Genomic DNA, 12,574 nt, shown 5'->3' with positions numbered 1-12,574 from the left:
ATTATGGACTCCCCAGTGTCCAGCTCTGAGGTGGGGCTGACTCAGTGGCTGGTTGGTAGCACTGCATGTTGTGCCAAGGGACACATCCTGGTGCCACTGAAGCCCCCAGAGCTTTGGCTGAGTCAGGACTGAGAGCCCCAAGCCAGGAGAGCACCGGGCAGACAAAGCCCTGCCCAAAGCTGCCCTTCAATCCAACCAGGAGTCTCTGCCACCTCTGTGAGCTGCCAATGGGTTTGTGTGCTCTGAGGCATTTGGGTGTGAAGCTGGTGAGGGTGTGCTGAGCCAGGGAACAGCAGGGACCTCTCCTGTGCCATGGGAATGTCCCAGAGGTGCCCACATTTCCTTTGGAGCTGATTTTCTTCCCTGCAGAATGAGCAGCTTTACTTCTTCCTCTGATGCACCTGTAAATATTTTGGTTGATGTTCAGGAGTGCCATCCACAGGCAAACGTATCTGCAGGAGACAAAACCCCTCCTAAATCTGTTTATTGTTTTCTTGATAGACAAGACACTCTTGGCTGGTGAACACAATTTCTCTGGGTTTTTCTGCTTTCTAAAGCCCAGCAGCCTTAGGTGATTTTATTATTTGCAAGACCAACTGCAAAATAATTGACTGCACTGCTCATTACCTGCAGTCCAGTTGCCACCCAGGCAATATTTCAAGTCACCTCACAGTTGATGCCTGGGTGAGGTTTACAAGCTCAGGTTGAAAGTCTTAAAGACTTTCCAAGCTTATTTTGGTATTGAGTATTGACAAATCTGGAAGGCATAAGCAGTAGAACCATAAAGTTATTGGAAAGCAGCAGTAGCTCAGGGGCATTGGAATTAGTGGCTTATATTTGCAGAAAAACCCAGCAAAGAAATTAATTGGAAGGAGCTTCGTTCTCCACTGCTTACTCCAGTTCTGGAAGTACAAAGACATTCCACAGACAAACTGGGGTAATGCAGTTGTGATTCAAGCCTGTGGTTGCTCAGATTGCTTTTCAATTCCTTTCACTCCAGTGTATGTAAATTCTGTGTGTGAATATAAACCAACGATGAATTGTTTGAGAATTTCTTTCTGGGTTGTTCTGGTTAGAAAAAGATAAATTCCTTTTTTTTTCCCAATAAAGATCTACAGTAACTGTTCTATGCCTAGAGTGTTTTATTTCCTATCCAAAAGGGTGACCTGGCATTGGTTTAGCAATCCATTAGTGCAATAACATCTGTGCAGAGTAGAACCACAGGCTGGCTCTCAGAATTTGTGTTAACTTTGCACATTAAACAGGCTAAGGAGGAATTCCATGACCCAGCTGTGGCCTGCAGGCACTTTCCTCAAGCAGCCCTTGCTCCACTCCTGCAGCTCAGGTGTCAGTTCAGTCCCTCCTGTCCTCTCCTGGCACCCCTGGGGCTGTGTGGGTGTGCAGGCACAGCTAATGCTCAGCTTGACTGACAAGCAGCTTAGCCAGAAAGCTGCATTTTTACTTCCTGAGATTGCAAGGAGTGGCTGTGGGGCTTCAAATTACCCAAGGAGAAAAAGGGCTTCCTACCACCTTCTGAGTGGAAAGCATCCAATATTGCTGTCTGGAGCAAAGAGGAGCCAGGGGTTGGTCCAGCTGTGTGCAGGGGAATTGCAAAGCTACCTGTGCATTCCCAGGGGCCCTGGCAAGGAGGATCTGGGGGGATGGAAGTGGCTCCTGCCACAGCCAGACAAGCAAAATGAAGCAGCCAAGTGTTTTCCACATCACTAAGGGTTTGTCAGCAACAAATCCAAAACTCCTGTGGGTTGTGACAACCCTTTGTCTTGTGCCAAATGGGAGGACTTGGCCCCTCTCACCAGTAGGTTTGATAAAGAAGTGGAGTTCAGCAGGTTGATCACAGATATACAACTTGGGGGTTGTTTGTTACCCCAAAGGGTGAGATTTCCCCAACACACCCCCCCCAAAATGTGATCCATCCCTACAATACAGCACACAGAGTGTTGGGCAGGACTGAGGTACCTCCCAGTGGTGAATCTCAGCTCAGAGAAAGTGCTGAAGTGGGAAGGGTGCAGCGTGTCAGAGCTCAGCAGTGCTGAGGGCTCTTGGCCACTGCAGTTATTGGAGGCAGGAAGCCCCTTCTATGGGAGTGGGAGCTTTGAGGTCCAGCCCTTTGGGTTTATGGCATGGATTGGGTGTGAAACCCCCCAGAGTGGCAATACCAGCCTGTAAACCTGTTCATGGCCAAGCAGTGATCAGTGTCTCTATTTGCTGTCTTAGAATTCTGCATATTTATGCAGCTAAAGGTATGAGAGCCCTTACCTTGGCAGCTGCCGAGCGCATGAAGCCGCTGAGGAGACTCGATGCCAAGGAGCACCGAGGAAAGGTAACCTGGAGGCAGCTGGGCTGGGGTGGGCAGGGCTTTGCATCACCTCTCATCACTCTCTACAGCTCCCTGACAGGAGGCTGTACCCTGGAGGGATTGGTCTCTTCTCCCAGGCAACCAGCAGTAGAACAAGAGGGCACAGCTTAAGTTCTGCCAGGGAAGGTTTAGGTTGGATATTAGGAAGAAATTCTTTACAGAGAGAGTGCTCAGGCATTGGAATGGGTTGCCCAGAGAGGGGGTGGATTCCCCATCCCTGGAGGTTTTTCTGCTGAGCTTGGCCGTGGCACTGAGTGCCATGATCTGGTAAAGGGACTGGAGTTGGACCAAGGGTTGGACTTGATGATCTCAGAGGGCTTTTCCAACCCAATCCATTCTGTGATTCTGTGATTCCATGGATGTGGCACTGAGTGAGAATCCACCATGTCTTGATCCAACCCCACTGTGATCACCAGCCCAGGGCACTCTGTGCCCTGGGCTGGTGATCACAGTGGGATTGGATCAAGGGTTGGACTTGGTGATCTCAGAGGTCTCTTCCAACCCAACTGAGAAAAGCAACGAGGCTGGAGAAGGGACTGGAGCACAAGTGCTGTGGGGAGAGGCTGAGGGAGCTGGGGGTGTTCAGCCTGGAGAAGAGGAGGCTCAGAGGTGACCTCAGCACTGTCTGGAACTGCCTGAAGGGAAGTTGTGGCCAGGTGGGGGTTGGTCTCTTCTCCCAGGCACTCAGCAATAGGACAAGGGGGCACGATGGGCTCAAGCTCTGCCAGGGGAAATTGAAGTTGGAGAGCAGGAAGAAATTCTTTGCAGAGAGAGTGCTCAGGGATTGGAATGGGCTGCCCAGAGAGGGGGTGGATTCCCCATCCCTGGAGGTTTTTAAGATGAGACTGGACGTGACACTGAGTGCCATGATCTGGTGATCACAGCAGGGTTGGACTTGATGATCTCAGAGGTCTCTTCCAATCCAACTGATTGTATGATTCTATACCCTGGAAAGCCCAGCTGTGCCCCTCTGTCACTTCAAGGGCAGGCTGGGCACTGCTGTGCCTTGTAGGTACCCCTGGCAGGAGCAGAAATGAGGTGGGATGAGAATGAGCCCATTCTTTTTTCCTAGGGTGATCTAAGAAAACACTGGTCCAGCAAAATGTGTGCGTGTTGGCAGCAGCCTCTGAGGCTGAAGGTTTTCTGAACAACTGGTTGGTGCCAGGAGGGCTGCACCTGATGCAGTCAGTGCTCCAAAAATGCTGGGTTTGGGTTGTCAACCAGATCAGGGCTTGAGGAACAATAGAGGGAGTTCAGCAAGAGCTGGGTAGTGTCCCCACCTCATGATGCCCTGGGTGGGTCCTGTGTGGGATTCCAAACCACCCTGTGAGCTGCCTTCATTTTGGGCACCACGACCCTTGGCATTGTCTGGCCATCACTCAGCCCAGAGTGCCTTTCCTGGCAGCTCCTGCTGGCAGAGCCTCACCCCTGTGTGCCGTTTCAGACCCCTCTGCTGGTGGCAGTCACTGCCAGGCAACCTGCCATTGTGCACGACCTGATCCAGGCAGGAGCAGACCTCAGTGCTGTGGACAACAAGGGGCAGTCAGCTCTACACCTTGCTGCAACTTATGGCTATGCCCAAGTGCTCCAGGTAGGCAAAGCCTCGTGGGTTTGGTTGCTGCCAATGTAAACCCTCAATAAGTGTTGTCTTTAACCAACTGTCCCTCAGAGCAGGAGGTCAGGAAGCACTGAAGGCTCACCAGGGTCTCCTTGGGGTAAGAATTGACTTCCCAGAGAGGTTTTATTCCTGTTTGAACCTCCTGCTGTTCCTGTTTTAACCTCCTGCTACAGAGGCAAAATCTTTAGTGTATTCACTAAGGGTTCAATCCCCTGTGTGGGGCACTGACTGAAGAGTTGGACTCGATGATCCCTGTGGGTCCCTTCCAACCCAGAATAGTCTGTGAAATACATTCTTTCTGCAGATCACAGCCCTAAATCTGCTGGTTTGGCCACCAGGCAGGGTGGGGTTTGCTGTGCCCTGAGACCCCAGTGTGGCACAGCCTTGGAGGGGTGTGAAGAGAGGGAGCACAAACCCCAGTGTGGAACCCCCTCCCCGGGGTCGGTGCCATCCAGGTGGGAGCTGGGAATGGTGTCCACACTCAGGGCACCTGAGGAGAGGGCAGGGACAGCACTGGCACAGCCTTCTAAATGAGATATTCTTCAGATTTCATTCAAAACACGACTTAGGTGAGCAGATCTTTGCTTCCCTATTGCTCCACAGCTCTCTCTGTACTCCCAAGTCGTGTGCCAGCCCTAAGGAGAAAATTAACACATTTAAAAGGCCCTGTGGGAGTTTTGGGAAGGGATTACACGGCAGGGATTAGTTCACATGTGCCTTAAATCCTTAACTTTCAGCCACAAAATGGAATCATTAAATCCTGCCTGCCCTGAGTCGTGTCAGGACTGAGCACAGGCAGCTGGTGAGCAGTTCTGGGGCTGCTGCTGGGGTGCCCCGAGGGCAGGGCACAGGGCTGGGGTGCCAGGGGTACCTGGCATGTTGGCACTGCAGCCCCAGCATTCGTTAGCTCTGCCTGGCACGTGCCCTGGGCTCGGTCCTGAGCAGGCAGTTAATGTGTAACACGGAGGGTTCTTTGGAAAACAGGTGTTTCCTTCAGTGGGAAAAAGGGTTTTAATCCAGATGATTCCAGCAAAGCCTCCCAGAGTGCCTGAGGGGGGGGGTGGTTTGTATTTCAGACTTTCTTTGTTTGGTTTTTCTTTTGTTCCTTCTTTTCCCCCTTGCCATAAAAAGGGAAAACACACAGAGACCTATTTCTCGGTGTGCTCAAAGCCATGAAAGGCTTTATGCTTTGTTTGTTTGTTTTATTGGTTTTGTTCTAATAGATTAACCATCTAATCTGTGATAATGAAGCACCTCAGAGTTACTTGTCAGTATTTGGTCTGCCTGTGTTTTGTTGTTGTTATGAGAAGGTAAGTCAGGCCCCAACTGCTCTGGGTCATCTTTCAGCACAAGGATTCCTTCCTGTGCCTTGTCTGCCTTGACACAGTTCTGGCTGAGCCACTGCAAAACCTCCCAGCCCTGTGCCATGAACAACTTGCTTTATTCAATCAAGAGAAAGAAATGCATTATCTGTAATAATATAGACCAGGAGTTCCTCAGTTTCATCACACTGAATCTGTCACTTTCTTGCATTAAAGACTTGTAAATTGTTTATTCTCTTTATTTTAAACTTTTTCTTTATTTTTGAGTTTATAACCCAAGCAATGCCCATCTCCAGAGCACCATTCCTGCCATTCTATATTTTAATTTATAACCCAAGCAATGCCCTTCTTCACATCACTGTTGATGCCATTCTATATTTTAATTTAGAACCCAAGCAATGCCCATCTCCAGATCCCCGTTGATGCCATTTTATATTTTAATTTATAACCCAAGCAATGCCCATCTCCAGACCACCATTCCTGCCATCCTGTATTTTAATTTATAACCCAAGCAATGCCCATCTCCAGATCACCATTCCTGCCATTCTATATTTTAATTTGTAACCCAAGCAATGCCCTTCTTCAGATCACTGTTGATGCCATTCTATATTTTAATTTAGAACCCAAGCAATGCCCATCTCCAGAGCACCATTCCTGCCATTCTATATTTTAATTTATAACCCAAGCAATGCCCATCTCCAGAGCACCATTCCTGCCATTCTATATTTTAATTTATAACCCAAGCACTGCCCATCTCCACATCACTGTTGATGCCATTTTATATTTTAATTTATAACCCAAGCAATGCCCATCTCCAGATCAGTATTGATGCCATTTTGTATTTTAATTTATAACCCAAGCAATGCCCATCTCCAGACCACCATTCCTGCCATTCTGTATTTTAATTTATAACCCAAGCAATGCCCATCTCCAGATCACTATTGATGCCATTTTATATTTTAATTTATAACCCAAGCACTGCCCATCTCCAGAGCACCATTCCTGCCATTTCCAGGCTCTGCATCCCCACTGTTGCAGCCACTGCAGCAAACTCTGGGTTCAGCCTCTCACACACTGAAAACAAAAGGGAAATAAATCCAGTCTGAGAGTTGTCAGTGCTGGCAAACTTTTAGGTAATAAAGGTTTCTCCTTGTCAAGAATAACTCAGGACAAATACACATTGGTGTTACTGTCTTTGCCTACTCTGAGGTGAGGAGGCTGAAACTCCTGAGCTGGGGGAAGGGACTGAATTTTACTGTTCTGAACTGAGATTCTGACATGATGTTATACTTAGGTGGGGCTTAGGAAACCAGGGAACATGATCATCTTGTGTGCCCCTGAATACCCCTGTGAGGAAGCAGATCCACAGCAGAGCCCCAGTGTCAGCCAAGGGCTGGTTTGCAGTTAAATTGTCATTGTTTGGGTTTGGATTTTGTTGGGTTTGGCTGATTTTGGCTTGGATGCTGTTCTGTTCAACTAAAATTTTCCACTTCTCTCTTGCTTCCAGGTCATACTGTCACTAGGCTTCCCTCTTGATTTAGAAATGAAGGATTTTGAAGGTAAAACCCTTTGCCCAAGTATTTTATAGTGCTGTGAAAGCCTTTTTGGGTTATTCCATTGGCTGTTGCTCGTTGGGTTTGGGGCTGGGAGACCAGAGTGGGCTCAGAAACTCCCTGGGGGACAGACAGTTCTGTCTGTGCACGAAAATGCCACAAAATTCAGGGGTGCTGATGGTTCACTGGGGATTCAGTGCAAAACTGGCAATGAGGAGAGGCTGGAGATGCCCAAAAAGTGCCCAAAGAGCCAGTGTGGGAGCTTGGAAAGCAGAGCAAGGTTTGTCCCTGAGCACACATGCACAGGGAAGCACGAGGTGTCCGTGCCAGCCCTGCCTCCTCCCTGCACACCAATACCTGCCCTGGCACTGCCCTGACCTTCCTGCCCCCCTTTTCTTGCAGGCCATACCCCCCTGCACTGTGCTGTGCTGGCCCACAACGCCCTGCTCCGGGGGCAGAGCTGCCAGAGCCTCCCAGAGGAGCAGCACAGAGGGCTCCAGCAGCAGAGTGAGGAGCTGGAGTCCTGCATCCACCTCCTGGTGCAGACTGGAGCCTCCATCTACAGCAGGGTGAGGGGCAGCTCCTTTCCCCTGCAGTTCCCCAGCCCTGCCTGGTGCTCGTGCTGTGCTCAGAACATGGAATGAGCTGCAGGAGGGCCAAGCCTGAGCCCTCATCAAGTGACTGGTTGCAGAGTTTGGTGCTGCTTTTTGGAGATCCTTTCTTGAAGGCTGAAGCAAACACTGGGCAGTCAGAGGGTCACTGAAGGGCAGGGGATGCCCTGCAGTGGCTGCAGAGCTGAGTTTCCTCTGATGGGTTCATAGAACATCTCCAGATTGTTCTGCAGAATATTTCTTATTTTTGGGGGGGGCTGCTGCTTTTTTTCCCTTCTGATTTGGCTTTTTCCCCCTGTTTTTAAATAGGATGTGAAAAGCAACAAGACAGTTCTTCATTACACAGTCCAGGATGGGAACCTCACCCTGCTCAGATACTTCTTGGAGCTGAATGCTTTCAAGTCCAGGGACTTTGTCAACAGCAAGGTGAGTCAAGGGTGGGATTTGTGTGCCCTTCTCCAGGCAGAGGAGGCCTCTTGGCCTCATTTGCTCCCTGGAGCATCCACAGTTTGTGTCCATCAGAAAGGGACTGAACTTCTCCACCAACTCAGTTGCTCACTTGGGAGGCACCCACAGGGCAGCTTCACTTCTTTATTGTTCCCCACAGGTTTCCCTTGGGCTGGAGGGCACATGTTTGACTTTGTGTATGTTGGTCAAGGCACTGAGTGTGATTTTCTGTGCAGTGAAGGACCTTGTGCCTTCTCTCTGCATTCCTTCTGTATCTTTGGAGGCCCATCAGGCAGGTGCTGGCCTGTCCATGGGAGTTTGTCCTTGTCTCTTGATCACAGCCCTCTGAGAGCTCCCTGCTGTGATAGGATCACTTGGAGTCCTCAGGCTTGTTGGTGAGATGTCTGAGACACTGAGAAATGTAATGGGGAGGTTGGCTCATACCCAGCCTGGATTTTTAGCTCTTCCAAGTATGAAGAAGACAAGGAAACAGGCACATTGGAGTCTATTTTGGCTTCCCTGGCTCACCCACTGCTTGTTGGGGTTGTCTCATTCCAAATACTTCCTTGGGGGTTTCACAATGAGGAAAACACTCAGATTTTTGAGGTATTTTTCACCTGAAGGATTCCTGGTGCTCTGGACATTGTCTCACACAAGCCCTAATGAAGTCAACATGAGGCTTCAAGGTCAGGCATTGTCAGAGCCCAGTTTTCTTGGCCCATGCTTGGATTTGGAAGCTCTCAAGGGCTCCTGCCAGGAATGTGCAGCAAAGAAATGCAGATGTTTCCATTTTAACAAGAAATCCTGTAAAGAGCTTGTACCTCTCCCTTGGCTCTCTGGGATAATAAAACTGACAAAGATCTGCTGGTTCAGGGCTTGTAAAATGCCTGGGAAGAGCTGGTAGGATCTTGCCATTTTATTTTCTGCTTCAGCCTCCCCCATAAATAGGACCTGCAAACCATATTGCATTCATTTCTCCAACTGGAACAGTAACTCACATTGCAATTTCTCTCCAGCCATTCCAAGTTCACGACAAATGCACGGTTGTTTCTGAGAGAAAAACAAGCAGCTGCCTGAATGAGACTCCTGCAGGCTAAAAATACCTCTCCTTATGCATTTGTTTATTGGGTTCTTCTCATTTAAAACCGTTACCAGTCATAACTGACTAGACAGGGCCCAGATTTCTACACGGTCTGGTGGCAGCAGAGCTTTCCTGCCACGGTCCATCCTCACCCCTGGTGGCTTCCCAGCCAGTTCTGTCCTGCCTGTGCAAATCCTGGGGCTGCAGAAGCTGAAGTCAATACATTCTGAAGGAGATTTGTTGTCTCAGGACTCTGCAGCTTTCATGGGCTGGAGGAGGAGCAGGGGAGGTGTGAGGAGCACAACTGGGGCTGCTGCTGTCGAGCCCATTGTGGTGTGGAACTGCACAGTGCATTGTGTGCCTCCAAGTCTGACTTAATTCTTCACAGGGAGATATTTCCATGCATGTCCCACCCTCCTGGTTTTCAAATATCTCCTCAGGGCTCTGTTTCCAGGAGGGGATGGTGCAGCAGGGGGTTGCAGAGCAATTAGGAACGTTGCTGGTGGAGGGTTATTTATTGGCTGTACCCAAAGCAGCAAAGCTCCAGTTTGGAGTCCTCCAGCAGAGAGAAAAATCTAAAGCCAAGAATCTCCTGCATGGGAGAAACAGAGAGGAGATCCTCCCTCACCTCCTGGTATCTTCTCACCTGAGGCTTCTTCAGCTCTCCTTTCACAAACCTCCATTTCAAGGACACTTCGGAGGAGGTGGCACAGCTTTCTGGGAGGTTTCACTGGGGCTTTTACCTCTTCTCCTTTACTCCCCACTGCACCAGGCACATGGCAACACAGCCCTGCACATGGCAGCTGCCCTGGCAGGGGACAAGAACCAGAAGGAGATGGTGCAGCTGCTCCTGGAGCACGGGGCAGACCCGACAATCCGCAACCTGGACAATGCCCAGCCCATCCACATGGCCCCTGCTGGGCAGGCTGGGGAGCAGGTATGGAGAGCTGCCCACCTGCACCCTGGGGGGGTGGGATTGTTCCTGGAGGTGGGAGAAGGTTCCTGGAGCTCCTTCTAGCCCTTGGTGTGTTTAGATGTGTCTTTAGTTGTAAATGAGTGTGTGTTCTTAAGGCAGGTTCTCTGTGTGTGGTTTGAGTTCAGGTGGTACTTCATGAACTTCTCCTTGTTTTGGCAGGTCAGGCATTTGCTGAAGAAAGGGAAAGTTGCATCTGCTTTCATTTCCTGTCGCCAAAATGCCAGATCCTGAAGAGCTGCAAGTTATGGAATGGCTTCAGCTTCAGCTCAGGCCTCTCATAAAGGCTGGGAGGTTCATCAACACCTCCCTGCTCCCACCAGGGTGGGAAGACAACCCTCAACCTGGGGGCCACCAGGAGATGAGATTTCAAATGGCTGAAAACTTCATTTTGTTACCAAAGAATACTAATAAACCTCAAGCATTAGGAAAGCAGAGCAAAGGCTGTTACATAAATAAGGAAATGTTTGAAGCCCAGCCAAGCTTTGATTTGGTGGCAGCTGAAACCCATGGAGGTGATGGAGCACCAGGTGGTGGTGTGGCTATAAAAGGTTGAGAAATGCTGCTCTAAGACACCTTCAAACTGTGCCCCTTGTTGAGTCCTGTACAGAGGGAGTGGTTGAAATGCTGAAGCCTTTGTGATGTGCAGTTACCAGTGGTCCTGCTGCCCTGGGAATTCAGGAACCTGAGGGGAGGGAAAAGGCAGGATGGAAGAGGGCAAGGCAGCCTGAGGAGCCACCCAAGGCTGTGTTTCACCTGAGGGAATGGACATCCAAAGCAGGAGCCCAAGTGAAGGTTCCTGTTGCCCCCCTGATTCTCAGCTCTTTGGCAGGAACCTGAAGCAGCTTTTTGTGGCCAGTCTCTCATCCCACCCCAGGAAAAGAGACCAGGTGGAGCAAGTGTATGGGGCAGGGTCTCAGCAGCACAGGCTTGGGTGGCTCCTCGGTGCTCCCCAGTGCAAGGATTCCTCCTTGAGAGGTCTAATCCTGCTCTGATGGCACAGATGAGCTCAGGAAGACCCTCAGGGTGGGAGCTGGAACTTCCCCTGAGCCTGTGAGGGAGGCAGAGGACCCCTTTGGGCCTCAAATATCTTTTAGGCATGAGCAGGGTAGAGCAGTTGTCCAGGGTCAGGGAGCACTGGGGAAGTTCTCTCCTGTTCCCATCACATCCGAGAAGGTGTTTTAAGGGATTCTTCTCAGTGTTTCTGTGAAATGATCCTTGAATTGCTGTGCAATCAGTGCCAGCAGAGTCTGCCCAAGGGAGGCAAAGCCACAACTTGGCACCCCTTGGGCAGAGGGTGTTTCATCCAAGAAGGTGTTTTAAGGGATTCTTCTCAGTGTTTCTGTGAAATGATCCTTGAATTGCTGTGCAATCAGTGCCAGCAGAGTCTGCCCAAGGGAGCACAACTTGGCACCCCTTGGGCAGAGGGTGTTTCATCTCAGCACTCTGAATCCTGCTCTGCTGATTTCTCAGTGTTGTCTGAGACAGGACAGAAGAGCCCAAACCTCCCAAATCCCTGCAGAGCTTCCTGGCTCAGCCCCTCCTGACTCAGCGCCGTGGGATTTCTGCAGCACTTCTCAGTCTCACAGCCTGGAGTGTTGGAACAACTGTTCAGCAGAGTGAACAAAAGCTCTTAAGAAATGCAGAGAGCTCGATTTTCCAGCCCTCCCCTCTGCTGTTTGGCCATTGCTTCCCACTACATCATATCCATAACCTGCCAACATCGGCTGCTGAAAAAAAGCAGGCGTTTATTTGCATGTGTTTGCATAAATTTGCATATATCTGGGTCTAGGCCAGCCATGGCCTGTGCTCTCTTACTCTGAAGGATGTTATAACAAGCCCTGGACTGAGTGATAACTGTATCAGTGAGTTAGAACTGTGTGTCAAGACAAAATGATCAATAAAATTATCCATTTCTTGAACTTTCTGACAACAAAGCTGCCTCACTCTGCCCAGCCCGTGGCATGTGATGCCCTGGGGGAAATGCCAACAGCTTTTTGCCATCTAGAAATGTCTGTGAGGTGACTGAAGTCCTTTTGCAGCAGGTGAAAATAATACAAGAGCTTTTTTCCCCCAGTGGCTTTTTCCTTCCTTTGTGTCCTCTGCCCTGTGATCATCTGGAATCGTCACCATCTCCAGAATATCAGAGGAAATATCCTTTTTGGGTGGGAATTGACCTCTTTCAAACACCACCCTGGCATGTGGGGTTACCTGGAGGAGGTTTGCAGTGGGGAGAGCCCGTGGCAGCCACAGGAGGGATCCCTTCCCTCTCCAGGTGCCCTCCCAAAGCTCAGACATCAGAGGCTGCTCTGAAGCCACAATCAACACCTTATTCATGTTGGCTTTGGACTGGAGCCACCAGACAGTTGGAGCTGCTGCTTCCCTGTGCTTGTAGAACACCTTTCCCTTCCCAACCAGTCTGTGCAACCCCTTTAAAGGCTCAAAGGTGCCCTGAGTATCTTCTGTGCTGGGCTGAGTGTCGTTGATTTAAACAGGTCACAGTTAACCCTCAATTTTTTATGGCTCTTTCCAGCTAAATGTAACTTCTGTAACTGGCAGTGTGTGATATCCCTTTATTTGCACAGTTTATCT

General features: G+C 49.8%; 1 protein-coding gene across 1 annotated transcript; it reads left to right on the top strand.

Annotated features, from left to right (window-relative positions):
• Positions 1-2,296: 2,296 nt before the first annotated feature.
• LOC139682084 (NF-kappa-B inhibitor delta-like) lies at positions 2,297-11,865 on the top strand. Its single transcript, XM_071576058.1, has 7 exons — positions 2,297-2,341; positions 3,822-3,968; positions 6,825-6,876; positions 7,273-7,439; positions 7,791-7,907; positions 9,782-9,946; positions 10,145-11,865. Exons 1-7 carry the CDS (start codon positions 2,297-2,299, stop codon positions 10,214-10,216), a joined length of 765 nt encoding a protein of 254 aa, XP_071432159.1. The 3' UTR covers positions 10,217-11,865.
• Positions 11,866-12,574: the final 709 nt, after the last annotated feature.

The sequence above is a fragment of the Pithys albifrons genome, chromosome 23 (assembly GCF_047495875.1).
Source record: "Pithys albifrons albifrons isolate INPA30051 chromosome 23, PitAlb_v1, whole genome shotgun sequence".
NCBI lineage: Eukaryota > Metazoa > Chordata > Aves > Passeriformes > Thamnophilidae > Pithys > Pithys albifrons.
Note: the sequence above shows the minus strand (reverse complement) of the source record. Positions and strands in the feature narration are given on the sequence as shown.

Coding starts and splice junctions, on each gene's coding strand:
- LOC139682084 (XM_071576058.1), top strand. CDS start 2,297: ATGAAGCCGCTGAGGAGACTCGATGCCAAGGAGCACCGAGGAAAG. Junction 6,877..7,272: donor AGAAATGAAGGATTTTGAAG/GTAAAACCCTTT, acceptor CTTTTCTTGCAG/GCCATACCCCCCTGCACTGT. Junction 9,947..10,144: donor CTGGGCAGGCTGGGGAGCAG/GTATGGAGAGCT, acceptor TTGTTTTGGCAG/GTCAGGCATTTGCTGAAGAA.